This window comes from Somniosus microcephalus, chromosome 1, assembly GCF_052327205.1.
Source record: "Somniosus microcephalus isolate GS21.2 chromosome 1, FLI_Smic_1.0, whole genome shotgun sequence".
NCBI classification, from domain to species: Eukaryota; Metazoa; Chordata; class Chondrichthyes; order Squaliformes; family Somniosidae; genus Somniosus; species Somniosus microcephalus.
In genome coordinates, this window is record NC_140987.1 from 460,191,430 (window position 1) to 460,212,546 (window position 21,117).

Sequence of the window (21,117 nt, forward strand, 5' to 3'; positions counted from 1 at the left end):
TTCCTATCACACACTACTCGGCCCCTTAATTACTGCAATCTTCAGAAACACACTTCTATTTCTCAAAGGCAAGGAGCTGCTGCTTTTCCTGCACATCAGATTTTAAATTCTAATAACCCTACTAAAAAGACAAAAATTCAAGTATTTTTAATTCATTCTTCTAGACATAAAAACAATTAGCAACTGGAATATATTTTAAACATTCCCTTTACCAGTGTTTGAAAAGGACACAGCTTTAATTCTGTATCTGCATATAACAACTTTCATTTCTAAATGATGTGCTGCTTATCAATTGGTTATCATTTGAAGTTCATAAGTTGCCATAACAGCAGTAACCAGGGCTTCAGAAGCACCTATTATTCTCCATGGCGACTAAAGTTTATTTACTAACAATGCACATTGAAGTTTCAGAATTAAATGCTAATTTTTGGATATGAAGCCTTTGAAGTTTCTCCCTCCCTGGTATCAGAGCCATTATTAAACACACGTACGCAAAAAGAATGATGCAGCTTTGTCTTTCGAAGGTTCATTAGTTTATTTAACCCTGCGAGCACCGTGGATGAGTTTACTCACCTGGGTGCCGTGGGCTGCAGGGACCCAGGACGAGTTTACTGACTGCAAGCCGCACTTCCCGTCTGTCACAACTAGTTTCTCCATTGACTGGAAAACTGCGGAGAGCGCTGATTGTCACTCTTTATTTTATTAAAGTCCTCCCTAACCTACAAACGACGACAGGAATAGGAGGTATTTGACCCAACGAGCTCACTCCACCATTTTGTTAGCAGTGGCAGCTCTACCTTTTTAATTCCAATTCCGTGTCCTCTTTCCATATCCATTAATACTCTTCTTTCCCAGGTATCGCTCTCCCTTTTGAACACCTCAATTGCTTCTACATCTGTGGCCTTTAGAAACAGTACATCCCTGCAACACTTTGTGAAGAGATTTATGCTGGATTTGTTTTTACCCAGTTTCGCTCAAGTTCAGGATTATGCTTCCCAAGGCATCAGCCTTGGCTCAGTGGGTAACACACTCATCTTTAAGTCAGACCGTCTTAGGTTCAAAGCCCCACTCCAGAGACTTCAGCACACAATCTCGGCTGCAACTTGCAGTACTGAGGGAGTGCTGCACGGTCGGAGATGCCATCTTTTAGACGAGAGATTAAACCAAGGCCCCGTCTACCCTCTGTTATAGAATCATAGAATGATACAGCACAGGAGGCCATTCGGCCCATTGTGCCTGTGCCAGCTCTTTGAAAGAGCTCTCCGATTAGTCCCACTCCCCTGCTCGTTCCCTGTAGCTGTATAAATTTTTTCCCTTCAAGTATTTATCCAATTCCCTTTTGAAAGTTACTATTGAATCTGCTTCCTCCGCCCTTTCAGACAGCGCGTTCCAGATCACAACAACTCGCTGTGTAAAAAAAACCTTCATCGCTCCTCTGGTTCTGTTGCCAATCACCTTAAATCTGTGTTCTCGGGTTACCAATCCTTCTGCCACTAGAAACAGTTTCGCCTTATCTACTCTATCAAAACCCTGTATGATTTTGAACACCTTTATCAAAGCACCTCTTAGCCTTCTCTGCTCTAAGGAGAACAACCCCAGCTTCTCCAGTCTCTCTATGCAAGTCCCTCATCCCTGTTACCATTTCAGTAAATCTCCTCTGCACCCTCTCCAAGGCCTCAACATCCTTCGGACGGTGTGGTGCCCAGAATTGGACACAATACTCCAGCTGAGGTCTAACCAGTGATTTATTTCAGATAATTATCCCTGCCCCCATTTTTCATGCTGTGAAATTTTTGCCATTCCCATTTGCAACATTTTATCTTTCCTGCCTCTTACAAAAGTACAGGATGTTCTTTCGATTTCTTCCTCCCCTCCTAACCCCCCGCCCCCCTGTCTCTGCACCTGTTTAATATCTGTTACATCTCCAGCTTTTTCCAGTTCTGATGAAGGGTCCCAGACCTGAAACGTTAACCCGGTTTCTCTCTCCACAGATGCTGCCTGGCCTGCTGAGTATTTCCAGCATTTTCTGTTGTTATTTCAGATTTCCAGCATCCGCAGCATTTTGCTATTGTATTAGTGTTTTATTATAAAGGTTCAGCATAACTTCCTTGATTTTTGTACTCGATTCCTATTAATAAAGCCAAGGATCCCATGTTTTCTTTTAAAAACAGCCTTCTCAACTTGTCCTGCCACCTTCAATGATTTGTGTACCTACACCCCCGGTGTCTCTGTTCCAGCACCCTCTTTAAAATGGCCTCTCCTCATGCTTCCTACCAAATTGTATCACTTCACACTTCTCTGCATTAACTTTCATCTGCCATGTGTCTGTCCATTTCACCAGTCTGTCTATGTCCTCCTGAAGTCTGTTACTCATTGTTTACTACATGTCCAAGTTTTGTGTCATTGGCAACTTTGAAATTAAGCCCTGTATACCCAGGTCCAGGTCATTATTATATCTCAAAAGGAGCAGTGGTCCTAATGCCGACCCCTGGGGAACACCACTATATACCAACCTCCAGTCTGAAAAACAACCGTTCACCCACTACTTTCTGCCCCTTAGCCAATTATGTATCCACACTGCCTTTAATCCCACGAGCTTCAATTTTACTAACAAGGTCTATTCTGTGGTACTTTGCCAAACGCCTTTTGAAAGTCCATATACCAAACATCAACCGCACAACCTTCATCAACCCTCTCCGTTACCTCAGAGAACTTTATTAAGTTAGTCAACCACAATTTGCCTTTAACAAATCTCTGCTGACTTATTTATTGGCCCATACTTTTCCAAATGCCAATTAATTTTTCCCCAGATTAATCTCAGTTTTCCCACTGACCTGTAGTTGATGGGTTTATCCCCCTCAAAAAAAAAACAGGGTGGTAACATTGGTAATCCTCCAGTCCTCTAGCACCACCCCCCATATCTAAGGAGGATTGGAAGATTGTGGCTGGAGCCTCCACAATTTCCACCCTTACTTCCCTCTGTAACCTAAGATGCATTTCATCCGGACCTGGTGACTTTGCCACTTGAGGGCTGCCAACCTTTCAAGTACCTCTATCTAGGTTTATCCTATCCAATATCACTACTGCCGCCTTCTTTACTGCTACTGTATGTGAAAAGGAAAAGACTGGCAAAGGTAAATGTAGGTCCTTTACAGTCAGAGATGGGAGAATTTATAATGGGGAATGAGGAAATGGCAGGGAAATTAAATACTTTGTTTCTATCTTCACGGAAGACACAAGAAACCTCCCAGAAATACGAGAAAACCAAGGGTGTGGCAAGAATGAGGAACTTAAAGAAATTATTAGTAAAAAAACAGTACTAGCAAAATTAATGGGACTAAAAGTCGATAAATCCCAAGGACCGGATGACCTACATCCTAGGGTTTTGAAAGAGGTGACCATTGGGATAGTGGACGCATTGGTTGTCATCTTCCAAAATTCTATAGATTCTGGAACGGTTGCTGAAGAATTGGAGGATAGCAAATGTAACCTCGCTAGTTAAGAAAGGAGGGAGAGAGAAAACAGGGAACTACAGACCCATTAGCCTCATCAGTAGTTGGGAAAATGCTGGAATCTATTATAAAGGATGCAATAACTGGGCACTTAGAAACTAATAGTAAGATTGGGCAGAGTCAACATGGATTTATGAAAGGGAAATCCTGTTTGACAAACCTATTGGAGTTCTTTGAGGATGTAACTAGTGGAGTAGACAAAGGGGAACCGGTAGATGTGGTGTATCTGGATTTTCAGAAGGCCTTCGATAAGGTCCCACATAAGAGGTTGGTGAACAAAATTAGGGCACATGGAATTGGGGGTAATATACTAGCATGGATTGAGAATTGGTTAACAGACAGAAAACAAAGAGTAGGGATAAACAGTCTTTTTCAGGATGGTAGGCTGTGACTAGTGGGGTAGCGCAAGGATCAGTGCTTGGGCCCCAGCTATTCACAATCTATATCAATGATTTGGATGAGGGGACTAAATGTAACATTTCCAAATTTGCTGATGATGCAAAGCTAGGTGGCAGTGTCAGTTGCGAAGAGGATGTGAAGAGGCTTCAAGGGGATCTCGACAGGCTCAGTGAGTGGGCGAGAACATGGCAGATGGTATATAATGTGGATAAATGTGAAGTTATCCACTTTGGTAGAAAAAACAGAAAGGCAGAGTATTTCCTAAACGGTGAAAGATTGGGGAATGCAGATGCTCAAAGGGACCTGGGTGTCCTTGTACATGAGTCACTGAAAGTGAATGTGCAGGTGCAGCAAGCCATTAGGAAGGCAAATGGTATGCTGGCCTTCATTACAAGAAGATTTGAGTACAGGAGTAAAGAAGTCTTACTCCAATTATATAGGGCCTTGGTGAGACCACACCTGGAGTACTGTGTACAATTTTGGTCTCCTTACTTAAGGAAGGATATACTTGCCATAGAGGGAGTGCAACAAAGGTACACGAGAGTGATTCCTGGGATGGTGGGACTGTCGTATGAGAAGAGGTTGAGTAAACTAGGCCTGTATTCTCTTGAATTCAGAAGAATGAGAGGGGGTCTCATTGAAGCATACAAAATTATTACAGGGCTTGATAGGGTGGATGCTGGGAGAATGTTTCCCTTGGCCGGTGAGTCTAGAACCAGGGGTCACAGCCTCAGGATAAATGGAAGGCCATTCAGGACTGAGATAAGAAGAAATTTCTTCATACAGAGGGTGGTGAATCTTTGGAATTCTCTACCCCAGAGGGCTGTGGAGGCTCAGTCATTGGGTATATTTCAAACAGAAGTCGATAGATTTCTGACCAGTAAGGGCATCAAGGGATATGGTGACAGGGCCGGTGAATGGAGTTGAGGCAGAAGATCAGCCATGATCTCATTGAATGGCGGAGCAGGCTCGAAGGGCCGAATGGCCTACTCCTGCTCCTATTTCTTATGTTCTTACTATCACTGGGCTATCTCCAAGGCCAGTTTACCCTCCCTATAAAAAGGGGCACCAAAATGAGATCTGACCAGTATGTATATAACTGCAGGAATAATTCCTTGATGTTATATTCTATGGCTCGCGATGAAGCACTGAGGCAGAAGAAAGGTTAAACTTACTATATTAAACAATTCAGAGTGAGAAAAGGACTTTCGGCCCATCAAGCTCACTCCATGCATCGTCCACGCAAGATTATTCTCTCATGGACATCCCTGCCTTCCAACTGTTGATTCCGTGTTTCAGGAACACTTCATCTACCTGTGCTGAAAAGAAGTCAAGCAATGCCATCGATCTCTTTGTAACACCCAATCAAACTCTATGGAAATTGAGTTCACTATCCTGTGGAAGAAAAAGCATTTCTAATCTGTAAGCTTGCTTGAGGCTTGTGAATGATGTGCTTGTGCCCTCCAGTCCTGTGCTCTCTGTCCAAGGTACACAGCTTGTTTACTTCAAACTTATCTTTCATTATTTTTAAAGACATGTCAACCCTAATATGCTGTAACAGCAACAAAATTTAATAAGTAAAATTAAAATAGACAGAATTGAGCAAAGATACAAAGAGCGATTGAGAGGAAAGGCACACAGCATAGGGAAAGTAAAGAAGGCAAGCAGAGTTAATGGATTTACAGTACTTTTATTTTGCAATAAGTTTGAGATATTTGATTTAGTAGTTTAAGGTTAATGTTGCGGTGGTAAGGCTTTTTAATATTTAGGTGGCTTTGTTCGAGTGATGTGAATTTTAGATTAGCTGAAACATGGTCTGCCCAGGGACACAGCAATTTCCCTCAACCTGCTGACATCTAATCGCTAATCAACATTTCAAATTACTGCATTAAAAGGATTAAATAATGCTGCGTGTTTTATTTTCTAAAAACCTCGTTCCTCTACCCATCATCCAATTTTGAAGCTAGTTTTTATTTAAGGAATTCGTGGCAACTTTATTTTTTTGGTGCGTTTTTCCAATTATCAAAGTGCGAGTGTGAGGAATGGAATACTTTTTCACTCTTGGTACCTGGTGTCGAGCATGCCCAGGTCAGGTACAGCAAGACTTCAATGCAAAGCAAAGCTTCAGCAATGTGCTTTAATCCCATACTCAGAAAACATCCACTACTGCACAAGTACGACATCCCCAGTTACCCTCAGCAGAGACCCTCCTGGCTTCTGTCGTGCCAGTCTGTAGTTGTGCCTAATTACGGGCAGTAATATGTTGTGAACTCCATATTCACCAAGATCTGGGCTGGGTCGATCCAAAAATGTATTTTACAACAAACCCGAATAGGAGAGAGACTTGCATTTCTATAGCGCCTTTCACAGTCTCAGGACGTCCCAAAGCTCTTTCCAGCCAATGAAACACTTCTGAAATGTAGTCACTGTTGTAATGTAGGAAATAGCTAGCATTGAAGCACACTTTATCACATCAGTCTGGCTGGTTTTGAACCCAGATGCCGAAGGAGAAAGGATAGTGCCAGCCCATTCTGCCAAACTAGCAGTGGTGTCTGAAACCATAGTGAAAACACTCCAATTGATCCCTTTTAAGTTAGAAACATAGAAGATAGGAGCAGGAGTAGGCCATTTGGCCCCTCGAGCCTGCTCCGCCATTCAATAAGATCATGGCTGATCATCCAAATTCAGTCTCCTGTCCCTGCCTTCTCCCCATATCCCTTGATCCCTTTAGCCTTAAGAAATATATCCAACTCCTTCTTGTATATATTTAATGAATTGGCCTCAACTGCCTTCTGTGGTAGAGAATTCCACAGGTTCACCACTCTCTGGGTGAAGAAATTCCTCCTCATCTCTGTCCTAAATGGCTTACCCCTTATCCTTAGACTGTGACCCCTGGTTCTGGACTCCCCCGCCATCGGGAACATCCTTCCTGCATCTAGTCTGTCTAGTCCTGTTAGAATTTTATAAGTTTCAATGAGATCCCCTCTCATTCTTCTAAACTCCAGCGAGTATAAGCCAATCGACCCAATCTCTCCTCATACATCAATTCCTGCCATCCCAGGTATCAGCCTGGTGAATCTTGGCTGCACTCTCTGCATGGCAAGAACATCCTTCCTCAGATAAGGCGACCAAAACTGCACACAATACTCAAGGTGTGGTCTCACCAAGGCCCTGTACAGCTGCAGCAAGACATCCTTGCTCCTGTACTCGAATCCTCTCGCTACGAAGGCCAACATACCATTTGCCTTCTTAACTGCCTGCTGCACCTGCGTGCTTACCTTCAGTGACTGGTGCACAAGAACACCCAGGTCTCATTGCACTTCCCCTTCTCCCAATCTATTGACGTTCAGATAATCTGCCTTCCTGTTTTTACCACCAAAGTGGATAACCTCACATTTATCCACATTATACTGCATCTGCCATGCTTTTGCCCAATCACCCAACCTGTCCAAATCATACTTGAGTTTCTCGGCATCCTCCTCACAGCACACATGCCCACCCAGCTAATCTCTTATGCGGGACCTTATCGAAAGCCTTCTGAAAGTCCAAATACACCACATCCACTGGTTTTCCCTTATCTATTTTACCAGTTACATCCTCAAAAAATTCCAGTAGATTAGTCAAGCATGATTTACCTTTTGTAAATCCATGTTGACTTTGTCCGATCCTGTTACTGCTTCCCAAGTGCTCTGCTATTACATCTTTTATAATGGACTCCAGCATTTTCCCCACTACCGATGTCAGGCTTACTATAATTCCCTGTTTTCTCTCTATCACCTTTTTTGAATAGTGGGGTAACATTAGCTACCCTCCAATCCATGGGAACTGTTCCAGAGGCGATAGAATTTTGGAAGAGTGTTGTTCTCAACCCTCAGAGACACTCTCAAGCCTGGGTGAAGTGATATCTCCACAGATACTGCTACAGCCTCCACCCTCCCCAAACTCTCCTTCGTTTGCCTCGAGGCTTTGCTACTTCACTTGACTTCCAGCCTGGCGGTTGAGGAAATGGCTGGCAGAGAGAATTGAAGGGAAAAAAAAGCCAACAGGAGCAAGAAAAAAAGTACACAGAACTGCAATAATTAATATTCAGCTGAAAAACAAGAGCGTTTGTATTCGTGCGTATATGAAGTTTGTCTGCTTGGTCTTCCTGTAGCTTCAATTTAACGAGTGTTTCAATCCTTCCCCCAGTTACTCTTACAGCCAGCCTGTGGTGCCTCCATTTTATTGGCTTTGAATATTGCAATTGTATTTTTTTTCATTAAATTTAGCTGCAAACTGTAACACAAGTAAACAAAGTCTGGCTCCAACACAAAAAGATCATAAGGAGGTGGGGAAAGGAGCCCTTCAAGAATCAGTCCCGCTTTCAGACCAACAAGCTTTCCAGTTCCAAAACCATAACCCAGCTGCAAGTCCAATTCCCGAGCGCAGTTCGCACCCGCCTCGCAATCACCTCCAGGAATCAGCCTTTCAAAGAACACACAGCTCTGTGTCCAGACAAGATTAGGAGGCTAGTTAAAAAGGTCATAAAATAGTCTGCTTAGTTTCAGTTTCACATAGCTGTGCGACAGGAAATCAGAGCGAGAGAAGGCTAATGAAAAACGTGACGAGTAAGGAGCAACCAGCAAAGGGACATGTTACAAATATCCCTGTATACTCACAGGGCAGCTCTGACAAATAGGAATACAGCGAACACAATTATACTAACTGTTGCTGAGAAACTGCCCAAGTTGTCACCGTTAATTCACTTTCCATTTTGTTGCATTAGAACGGTTTAATTGAGAAGCTTAAATTTTTCCCTCCCAATTTGTCAACTTTAAATTGAAAACACTATGAAATTTTGCAATTACAGAAACTGACCTTCGTTTCTGCTCCTAGTAACAGATTATTCGTTCTGCATGGAGCAGTGAGCATAATCCTACTCGTGACGTTGCATACTATGTTAAAAATAGGCAGAAAAATGATCATTCTCTCAACGCGCCTCATTGGAATGGCCCAAGAGCATTCATAATTATAAGTCCATATGCCAAGTACAGAAACAGCTGCCCACTTCAGAAATAAAAATGAAATATGTATGGCTAGTATAAATGCAATGACTGTAAAATTCATTTTTGTAAAAATAAGCGTTATTGATTTATTTTTGTAATATATATGTGCCTGAACTTAACTGTGCTTCATTAAGTCAGTCATCAGGTACCGAAGCACAGATGAAGCAGTTTCAGTGTCAGAACTCAAATTATAGTGGCCATGGTAACAGAATGCCGGGTTTCAGAACCAGTACCTTCCTTTTGTATTTCTTAATCAGATGTCTCTAAACAACAACCAGAATTAGCCTTACACAATCAAATGTTAAGCTGAATGTAATCATGTGATTTTATTTTTAATAGTTGGACTGACTTACTTCCACATGCCCAGTTTTGAATCGCGAGCTGCTGTTTTACATCCAACACTACTTGTGTGCGTTCATGCTAAGCTAAAAAAAAACTAGCAGAATCTGAGCACCAGCTTCAAAGAGGCTGCCTCAGCCCCACAGTAGCCTTGAATACAGGTTTTACAATGTGAAGACAAGCAGCCAGACAGCAGGGCAGAGAATGCTTGTAATTTAAGCGGCAGGCAATATATTATCCCACATTCGCTTGTGTTGCAGGGGAAAACATAGAAACATAGAAAATAGGAGCAGGAGTCGGCCATTCGACCCCTCGAGCCTGCTCCGCCATTCAATGAGATCATGGCTGATCATCCAAACTCAGTACCCTGTCCCTGCCTTCTCCCCATATCCCTTGATTCCTTTAGCCTTAAGAAATATATCCAACTCCTTCTTTAATATATTTAATGAATTGGCCTCTACTGCCTTCTGTGGTAGAGAATTCCACAGGTTCACCACTCTCTGGGTGAAGAAATTCCTCCTCATCTCTGTCCTAAATGGCTTACCCCTTATCCTTAGACTGTGACCCCTGGTTCTGGACTCCCCCGCCATCGGGAACATCCTTCCTGCATCTAGTCTGTCTAGTCCTGTTAGAATTTTATAAGTTTCAATGAGATCCCCTCTCATTCTTCTAAACTCCAGCGAGTACAAGCCCAATCGACCCAATCTCTCCTCATACGTCATTCCTGCCATCCCAGGTATCAGCCTGGTGAATCTTCGCTGCACTCCCTCCATGGCAAAAACATCCTTCTTCAGATAAGGCGACCAAAACTGCACACAATACTCAAGGTGTGGTCTCACCAAGGCCCTGTACAACTGCAGCAAGACATCCTTGTTCCTGTACTCAAACCCTCTTCGCTACGAAGGCCAACATACCATTTGCCTTCTTAAACGCCTGCTGCACCTGCATGCTTACCTTCAGCGACTGGCGCACAAGGACACCCAGGTCTCTTTGCACTTCCCCTTCTCCCAATCTATTGCCATTCAGATAATAATCTGCCTTCCTGTTTTTGACACCAAAGTGGATAACCTCGCATTTATCCACGTTATATTGCATCTGCCCAAATCATACTGGAGTTTTTCGGCATCCTCCTCACAGCACACATGCCCACCCAGCTTTGTGTCGTCTGCAAACTTGGAGATATTACATCTAGTTCCCTTGTCCAGATCATTAATATATATTGTGAATAGCTGGGGTCCAAGGACCGATCCCTGCGGTACCCCACTAGTCACTGCCTGCCACTCGGAAAAAGAGCTGTTTATTCCAACTCTTTGCTTCCTGTCTGCCAACCAGTTCTCTATCCAGGTCAGTACCTTACCCCCAATCCCATGTGCCTTAACTTTACACGCTAATCTCTTATGCGGGACCTTATCGAAAGCCTTCTGAAAGTCCAACTACACCACATCCACTGGTTCTCCCTTATCTATTTTACCAGTTACATCCTCAAAAAATTCCAGTAGATTAGTCAAGCACGATTTACCTTTTGTAAATCCATGTTGACTTTGTCCGATCCGGTCACTGTTTTCCAAGTGCTCTGCTATTACATCTTATATAATGGACTCTAGCATTTTCCCCACTACCGATGTCAGGCTTACCGGTCTGTAATTCCCCGTTTTCTCTCTGCCACCCTTTTTGAACAGTGGGGTAACATTAGCTACCCGCCAATCCATGGGTACTGTTCCAGAGTCTATTGAATTTTGGAAGATGACCAGCAATGCATCCGCTATTTCTAGGGCCACTTCCTTAAGTACCCTAGGATGTAGATTATCAGGCCCTGGGGATTTATCGGCCTTCAATCCCGTCAATTTCCCTAACACCATTTCCCTACAAATACTGATTTCTATCAGTTCCTCCCTTTCATTCGACCCTATGTTCCCCGACATCTCTGGGAGGTTATTTGTGTCCTCCTTTGTGAACACAGAACCAAAGTATGTATTTAATTGGTCTGCCATTTCTTTGTTCCACATTATAAATTCCCCTGATTCTGACTGCAAGGGACCTACGCTTGACTTCACCAATCTTTTTCTCTTCACATATCTACAGTCGGTTTTTATGTTCCCTACAAGCTTACTCTCATATTCTATTTTCCCCCTCTTAATTAATCCCTTTGTCCGCCTTTGTTGAATCCTAAACTGCTCCCAATCCTCAGGTTTACTGCTTTTTCTGACCAATTTATATGTCCTCTCCTTGGATCTTATGCTAGCTCTAATTTCCCTTGTTAGCCACGGTTGAGTCACCTTTTTTATTTTATTTTTATGCCAAACTGGGATGAACAAATTCTGTAGTTCATCCATGTGATCTTTAAATGTTTGCCATTGCCTATCCACCGTCAACCCTTTGAGTGACATTCCCCAATCAATGGGGGTGAAATACTAAAGTACCGAAATGCACAATTTGCAGCATTGGTGAATTGAAAAGCGACTGAATCGGAGTGCTGCGGGAATATAAACACTGAAGGCGTGAGATTTATCTTCTGGCTGACTCGCCGGGAATTTTGATTTTTGACACTATTTGGTGCATTTTGGAAATAACTTCACCTTGGAATCACGAGAGATATTGTAAAGAGGAAAATAGAAGTACAGGAAACTCTTTTTTATCCAGCACCGACGGGACCGGCGTGATGCCGGTTTATCAAAAAGTCCGGATTACAGAGAGGTATAGTAAAAGGTACGAGAGCCCGGTACACAGCAACAGACCAAGGCTTCCCTGTTGCTTAGCAACAGGTGCAGGAACCTGGCCACAAGATCCAAGCGCCCCTGTTGCTTAGCAACAAGTGCAGGAACCCCGGTTACACAGCCACAGATCCAGGATCGGCCAATAATATGAAGTAAAACTTACCTGAACCTACTCCTGAATTTTGCCGGTTAACAGAGATTTACGGTTATTTAGGTGCTGGGAAATCGAGAGTTTCCTGCAGTAGGAGCTTCGATACAACACCCTCCCTGAACCGCTCTGCCTCTCCACCCACCTTGTGGTTCATACCATCAACTCTTCCCTCCCTGGGCTCAGCATCCATTTTTCCTTGCTGTGCAATATTTTTCTACGTTAAAGGCGCTGTATAAATGCAAGTTGTGGTTCTTGTTTACAGAGTCCAGTTTGCTTTCTTGGGAATATAGCCCCAGGGACAGCATGCTAATTGGTAACTTGAAACTTAAAACACAGAGTTACAGCAATCCCATCTGGCACTGCGTTTCACAGTCACAGGGCAAGACTGGCTCACCACTGCACCTGACCCCCATCACTGGGCCTATGGCAGCCCAAAGGCAGGTGGGGGATTACCTGGATTGCGGGCATGTTCATTTACGAATAAGAACAGTTCATTAAAGTTAAATAACTTCTGTGCTAAGGGTTAGTCAATATCAACGAAAACCAATGTTTAGATTCAAGTATGATGGAAGATCACACCCAAGCATCGAGCTGCCTTTCCCTCTTCCCTCGTTTGTTTAGAATCACTGAAATTGACGGCACAGAAGGAGGCCATTCGGCCCATCGTGTCTGTGCTGGCCAAAAAATAGCCAAACAGCCAAATCCCACTTTCCAGCTCTTAGTCCGTAGCCTTGTAGGTGACGGCACTTCACGTGCAAAGCCAAGTAGAGTTCTCAGGGGGCGGGTAATGCTGGCAAGGCAGCGTTTATTGCCCATTTTACTTGTTGTGAAGGCACTGGGTGGCAATGTTCCCTGTACGCAGTGCTCTGTTCTGCGCGGTCCCTTGAAATTTCTGCACACGCGCGGTATTCACGATGCAATAGCCGGTGAGCGGCCTGCGCGGGACCTTTCAGATCACTGCGCGGCCACGCGCCTCACTTAGCAGGAACATTGCTGGGTGAGCCTTTTCCTTGAACTGTTCCCACAATGGTATTAGGAAGGGAATTGCAGGATACTGAGCCAGTGAGTGGAGAACAGTGCAGCCAGTGTTGGAGCAGTGAATGACTGACCGCAACTTCAGGATTTCAGCGTTTACATACGCATGAATTAAACCCTGAAGTTGCAATCAGTTTAAAAGGGGTAATAACAGAGAACGCTGTTAAAATCCCCATCATTACCCACCGCAAATTCCAGGCCCACGTCTCCTTTGAAATATCATACAAACATGTATTATTATTGTCGTCAATAGTAACTTTTTTTGCCTATATTGCTCTCTTGATCCTGCTAAAAAATAATCAACTTTTTAACGCAATCATTAAAATCAACTGATTTGCAGGAACAGGTACAGGAGCTGAACTTTAGGATCCAGGTGGAGCCGACTGCCTACTTGCCTTCGGTCTGAAAGAAAGAACTTGCATTTCTGTAGCACCTTTCATGACCTCGGGACGTCCCAAAGCCCTTCACAGGTGTGCAGTCTTGGTCTCCTTACCCAAGAAATACACTTGCCACAGAGGGAGTGCAGCGAAGGTTCACCAGACTGATTCCTGGGATGGCAGGACTGTCGTGTGAGGAGAGATTGGGTCGACTAGGCCTGTATTCACTAGAGTTTAGAAGAATGAGAGGGGATCTCATTGAAATGTATAAAATTCTGACAGGACTAGACAGACTGGATGCAGGGAGGATGTTTCCCCTGGCTGGGGGGTCTAGAACGAGGGGTCACAGTCTCAAGATACAGGGTAGGACATTTAGGACTGAGATGAGGAGAAATTTCTTCACTCAGAGGGTGGTGAACCTGTGGAATTCTCCACCACAGAAGGCTGTGGAGGCCAAGTAACTGAATATAATGAAGGAGGAGATCGATAGATTTCTAGACACAAAAGGTATCAAGGGGTATGGGGAGAGAGCGGGAATGTGGTATTGAGATCGAGGATCAGCCATGATCATATTGAATGGTGGAGCAGGCTCGAAGGGCCGACTCCTGCTCCTATTTTTCTATGTTTCTATGTTTCCAGCCAATGCTGTAGTTTTGAAGTGTAGTCACTATTGTAATGTAGGAAACGCGGCAGCCAATCTGCTCACAGCAAGATCCCAAACAGCAATGTGATAATGACCAGATAATTTTTGTTAAAAAAAGTAATGTTGGTGGAGGCCCCAGAACATCACACTTCATCGAAATAGTACCATGGGATCTTTTACATCCAGCTGAGAGCGCAGACGGGAGCCTCGGTTTAACATCCGAAAGACAGCACCTCCAACAATGCAGCACGCCCTCAGTACCGCACTGGAGTGTCAACTCAAGTCCCTGGAGTGGGACTTGAACCCACAACCTTCTGACTCAGAGGCAAGGCTGCTACTTCCGGGTTTTGCAATCTACTGCACTTACTGATTGCTAATGCCACTCCTCGTATGTCCTGTGGATGTTGAGTGGTCTAAGGTGGGCGGTGTGAGCTCTCTCCCTGGTGACTGCAGGGTAACAAGTGGGACCTCCAGCTAGCATAAGCACGTAACCAAACTGAAAACAGCTTCCAAAAAGTTAGAATATAATTGGGTGCTGCAACTGACTACAAGCAGGCCAATGGACCACATCACACTGAGTGATGCACCAAAGTAACATCCTAGATATGGGAATCTCAGCATATTTTTGATTTATAAACAGAGTAAACTCCTCATTTTATTTCCATATTCTGGCAGTTCTGCTGCTGAAACAACAAATACTCAAACAAATCCAGTTACTGCATTCACGCCAGGGAACAATCTCATCTCAGAAAATGGCTGCAACCTATCTTTAAATAAACCAACAGCTGAGCAAGCATCCCCAGTAAACTCCTTCGAGGTAAATAAAAACTGTATTTAGCAGTGTGTGTTATACATCATTTCTTTGGGAGACAAAAACTGTAACCGCAACACTCAGAAGCATCAACTCATCTTAAAACCTTTCCCCCTCAAATTCACGTGTAACTAACAGGAAGAGAAAGTAACACGTGGGTGGTACCAACAGCCTCCACGTGACAACGAACGAACGGAGGCGGGAGGGACAGGGCACGTATCTTGCTGGGGCAGGTGTCCATCATGTTTCAGACATCACACGAGCGCCAGACTCTGTTAACACTTTATAACATAGCGTTTGCACAAAGAGCCAATAATTTGCAGTTGCACAGAAAGCTCCCAAGCAACAGAAAATACTTGGCTGTGCGAGGAGTCGGAGTATCTATGGCATCTAATGGACCTGAAGAGCTGGGCTTAGAATGCTTCCAGCTACGTGTTTTTCTAAGAACAGATATTGTACACAGTAAGAATGGTCTAACAAAAACTAGTGCTGGCCCCAGTTTCTATCGTCTATTTCCTAGCCTGCTGAAGGTTGCGTACAGCTGCTGCATACATGTTCCAGTGCTTGTCTGCGCTTTCCTTAAATTTAGCTCTAATAAATTCAATGAACTGAGCTGAAGCTATTTTCTCCCTATCCATGAAATAACACAACCTTAATACACAGTTGCAAAACTTTCCTTGCAAAAAAGAGTGAAAGATCCATGTTAAAACCTTTACTTTGCTTCAACCACACACTTCCATTTCACTGTATGAGCAAGTAGGGATTCAAAGCACGAGCCGCCGATAATAAGGCACGTACAAGGGCTCTGAGCCCAGTTGCCACATGCTTCTGGAAGCTCTCAATTTCTTCAGTGTTGGGTGATGCAGCAATTCTCCAAGTGCAAATAATATAATAGACTGAAACCCCATTCTGACAAACAGAATCACTCACGCAGTACAGAACAGCACTAAATACTGAACAGCACTAAATACTGATTTAGAAAGATTAGTTTCTGCCAGCAAGAGGGCTGCATCATACATTGTTTAAACTAACAAGCTCATCACTGGAACTCCAGATTAATGAGAGCCACGTTAAAAATACTGATGCCTACTGAAGTAACTGGATTTAAAAAAACACACATTAAAGACAATTCAGTAAAAAGCTTTACTTTTTGCTTTGTGCCAGTTTTTTATGAAGTCAGTGATGCGCAAAGGCGACACAACCCGCCGTGCCATCTCTATTCACCATTTCTTCTGAAATATAATCTATGCTGGGTCTTGTTGCCAAAGTGTGTGCATCAGGCAAACAAAATCTTGGTGGATTTCTCCGGATCTTGAATCCGGGGACTCATCAGCATGGTGGGTGGGGTTGGGGGGGGATTTCTGCCCAACACACACGCTGCACATCTTGCGTTGCTGCAACGTGGTTTCCTCATTAACGTGATCGCTCGCAACCCAACTCCAGTCAGTTCAGTATTTTACATGGGGCACGAGACAAATACGGATAATACGCTAACAAAGCTACTCAGCATTTTAAACACAATCTTTGCTCATCCCATATTTTATACACGCTGAAGTTTAGAAGAATGAGAGGGGATCTCATTGAAACTTATAAAATTCTAACAGGACTAGACAGACTAGATGCAGGAAGGATGTTCCCGATGGCCGGGGAGTCCAGAACCAGGGGTCACAGTCTAAGGATAAGGGGTAAGCCATTTAGGACCGAGATGAGGAGGAATTTCTTCACCCAGAGAGTGGTGAACCTGTGGAATTCTCTACCACAGAAGGCAGTTGAGGCCAATTCATTAAATATATTCAAGAAGGAGTTGGATATATTTCTTAAGGCTAAAGGGATCAAGGGATATGGGGAGAAAGCAGGGACCGGGTACTGAATTTGGATGATCAGCCATGATCTCATTAAATGGCGGAGCAGGCTCGAGGGGCCGAGTGGCCTACTCCTGCTCCAATCTTCTATGTTTCTATTGGTTCCCAATTTGTGCTTCGACTTTTACCCAACTTCTATTTTATATTTTGAAGTTTGAAGCGGTTTACTTACCTGGCTTCCATTGCTCTTGGAGTCTCTCTCTATCTTGGCTCGCACCCACATTGGAAAAAACTGAATTTGAAACTCTGCCGTTTACATGCATCAAGTCAAGAAGGGCAGCTGCAGGACAAGTTATTTGCTCATGGGGCTGCCAGTCTAAACCGCATGAAATCAGGCATTTTTATTTTAGGAAGGATTAAACACTCTCATACATAACCGCCAACAGAACCAGAAAACAGCTGTGGTTTATACTGCCAGCAGTACGGTAGCGTAGTGGTTATGCTACTGGACGAGAATCTGGATTATTAATCCAGAGAACACAAATTCAAATTCCACCATGGCAGCTTGAGAATTAGAATTCAGTATTTAAAATTCTGGAAATAAATATGTGATCTCAATAAAAGTGACCATGAAGCTGCCGGATTGTCGTAGAAACCCAACGGGTTCACTGATGTCCCTTAGGGGAGGAAACCCGCCGTCCTTCCCCGGTCTGGGCCTGTAGGTGACTCCAGTTCCACGCCAATGTGGGTGATTCTTAACTGCCCTCTGAAGTGGCCCAGCGAGACCCTCAGTTTCTAAGAAACCCACGCCTAGCGGTTCAAAGCGGCGGCTCACCGCCACCTTCTCCGGGCAACTCGGGATGGGCAATAAATGCTGGCCTTGCCAGTGACGCCCACATCCTAATAATGATTTTTTTTTTAAAAACACTATTAGTTACCCAAAGCAAAATTACTCTCCAGAATGTTGACAACATTTCTGCACGGCCTCCATAAATAAATGACACGTGAATCCTACAGGATGACATTTACTGCCGAGTCCGCTTTGTTTTCACAAAACAACGCACAAGTGAAAATGGATTTCATCTGGGACGAAAGCAGAGAACAGGAAGCAGGCAGATAAATATTTCACACGCAATAAATTTCCACCTTACCTGTAAAGAGGAAAAAGATCAAGACCATGATGAGCGTGTATCCAAAGTATAATATCGTGCTTGCGGCCCCGGAAATCTGAAGCTTGGAGAAGAAGTAATGAACAGCGTACACGAAGAAATATACAGCTGTAAAACCGCTGGTCAGGAAGGACCTCCACCACCAGTGGTAATCCTACAAAGCAATAACAGAGCAGAAAACCTTTGTTAAATAGGACTTGTTCAAAGAGAACTGGACGCTGCACAATGTATTGAGACACTAAAATACATTGCGTTTAATTTGTGCAGAGTCTTCAAAATAAGATTAAAGAGTCAATATCTTAATGGGCAAAGTTTGAGAGATATTGTATTATTTAAATGTAAAGCTGCAGTCATTTTATCAAATTCAGGACTGGTTTACAAAATTTAAATGAAGGCAACAGATCACAGGAGTGGGAGGGTGTTCAGCAGATCACAGGAGTGGGAGGGTGTTCAGCAGATGGCCATTAAACAGCTAACTTCAACAAAATGTAAATGACAGGGCGTACACCATAATAAAGTGATTGCTTTCTTCGCTTCCCTCTAGAATGCATAGATTCCTTGCCGGGGCACTGGGGCCTCTCCAGCATTTGGACCCAAGTGACCGGGAGCCGCGGCGGACTATCGCCAAGGATACCACAGCCGAGCCAATCCTGTGCTCGCCCAGACAGCACACCTGCACCACCAGCAGCAGTCACCAGATGGCAATCAGGAGCAGGGAGCCAGGCCCATTTTCAGTCTGGCCAAAAATATCACAGCCTTGAAATGACGGCGGTAAATCAACAGGACTTTCAGTGGAAACACAGCAGGAAGTTAACTACAACCCAGGATACAAGTTCAGAGCAATAATTAATTTGATAATTACCTTTCAAAAAACTGCAAATCATCTATTAAAATGACTGTGAATCCCTCAGATACCACTGCCATGTTATCTGGTCTGGGTGCAATCCGGTATCACATCACAACTCCACCACTTGACCCTTGAAAGTCGTGTGAACAACTGACCCAAGACGCAACCAGGGTCAATCTTTACTGCCTTCAAACTCAAATAACAGAAAAGCCGAACTCTGCAGTCAATTCTTGTCCAATGACAAAATAGTTTGCTTGTTTCGAGCTCTAAAACGGGTGGAGGGACCCAGGGGGTAAGGGAAACAGGAGAGCTAGATGCTCAACCTGCACTGATACAGCACCGTTAACAGTAAAACATCCCAAGGCGCTTCACAGGAACATTATCAAACAAAATCTGACACCGAGCCACAGAAGGTGGTATTAGGGCAGAGGTCAAAAGCTTGGTCAAAGAGGTAGGTTTCAAGGAGCGTCTTAAAGGAGAGAGGCGGGACGTTATGTTTAAAATGGCATAGAATATATTGAACTGGTTTATTGGAAACAAAGTCAAAATTCAAATAAAAATTGAAGAGAGGAAAGAGACTAGGGTGAGAAGTATTTAAGTTTACCGGCATATACACTTTTCCCCCCCCAAAATGAGCGAGTGTCCTGTTGGAGTCATCTGGTTGGCCATGCAGCTACTATGGAAGAATCGCCATGCTTCTACTCCATAACCTACCTTCCTGCTCTCTGCAGGCTGCTTTCCTCTCTCCCAGCCCAACCCAAGTTAGCCCCTTGCCCAGGGCCCACTCCTCAGTATTCCCTCTTGCCCAGCCTTGGGCCCCACTCCTTGACCTCCCCAAACTTGCCCGTTACCCAGGCCTGCCCAGGCTTGGGCCCCACTCCTGGACTTGCCTCTTGCCCAGGCCGACACCTAGACTGCCCTGGATGGGTCCAGCCAGCTGTCTCCACTCAGACCTCCCCAGCCAGTCCCACTTCGAGTATTGCACTGGGCTGCACCACCTCGGAAGCTGCAGTGTGTTTTCGGTAATATAAGAACATAAAAAATAGGAGCAGGAGTCGGCCATTTGGCTCTTCGAGCCTGCTCCGCCATTCAATAAGATCATGGCTAATTTTCTACCTCATCTCCACTTTCCTGCACTATGCCCATATCCCTTGATTTCCTTAATATTCAAAAATCTAGCAATCTCTGTCTTAAATATACTCAACGACAGCCTCCACAGCCCCCTGGGATAGAGAATTCCAAAGATTCACCATCAAGTGAAGAAATTGCTCCTCATCTCAGTCCTAAATGGCCGACCCCTTATTCTGCGACTGTGACCCCCTGGTTCTAGACTCCCCAGCCAGGGGAAACATCCTCCCTGCATCTACCCTGTCAAGCCCTGTAAGAATTTTGTCTGTTTCAATGAGATCACCTCAGGCCAAGTCTACTCAATCTCTATGAACTACAGAATTTGTTCATCCCTGTTTGGCATAAAAATAAAACAGAAAAGGTGACTCAACCGTGGCTGACCAGGGAAATTAGGGACAGCATAAGATCCAAGGAGAGGACATATAATTTGGCCAGAAAAAGCAGCAAACCTGAGGATTGGCAGCAGTTTAGGATTCAGCAAAGGAGGACAAAGGGATTAATAGAATATGAGAGTAAGCTTGCAGGGAACATAAAAACTGACTGTAAAAGCTTCTATAGATGTCTGAAGAGAAAAAGATTGGTGAAGTCAAGCGTAGGTCCCTTGCAGTCAGAATCAGGGGAATTTATAATGCGGAACAAAGAAATGGCAGACCAATTAAATACATATTTTGGTTCTGTCTTCACAAAGGAGGACACAAATAACCTCCCAGAGATGTCGGGGAACATAGGGTCTAATGAGAGGGAGGAATTGAATGAAATCAGTATTTGTAGGGAAATGGTGTTAGGGAAATTGACGGGATTGAAGGCCGATAAATCCCCAGGGCCTGATAATCTACATCCTAGGGTACTTAAGGAACTGGCTCTAGAAATAGTAAATGCAATGCTGGTCATCTTCCAACATTCGATGGAATCTAGAACAGTTCCCATGGATTGGAGGGTAGATAATGTTACCCCATTATTTAAAAAGGGTGGTAGAGAGAAAACAGGGAATTATAGACCGGTAAGCCTGACATCGGTAGTGGGGAAAATGCTAGAGTCCATTATAAAAGATGTAATAGCACAGCACTTGGAAAACAGTGACCGGATCGGACAAAGTCAACATGGATTTACAAAAGGTAAATCGTGCTTGACTAATCTACTGGAAT

General features: G+C 44.0%; 1 protein-coding gene across 1 annotated transcript in view; it reads right to left on the reverse strand.

The window, feature by feature from the left end:
* Positions 1-21,117, reverse strand: part of tm9sf5 (transmembrane 9 superfamily protein member 5) — a 153,539-nt gene that overhangs the window by 9,080 nt on the left and 123,342 nt on the right. The window contains exon 16 of the mRNA XM_086002271.1: positions 17,980-18,151. Coding sequence (XP_085858397.1) covers positions 17,980-18,151 — 172 coding nt within the window. The remainder of the gene's footprint in view (positions 1-17,979; positions 18,152-21,117) is intronic.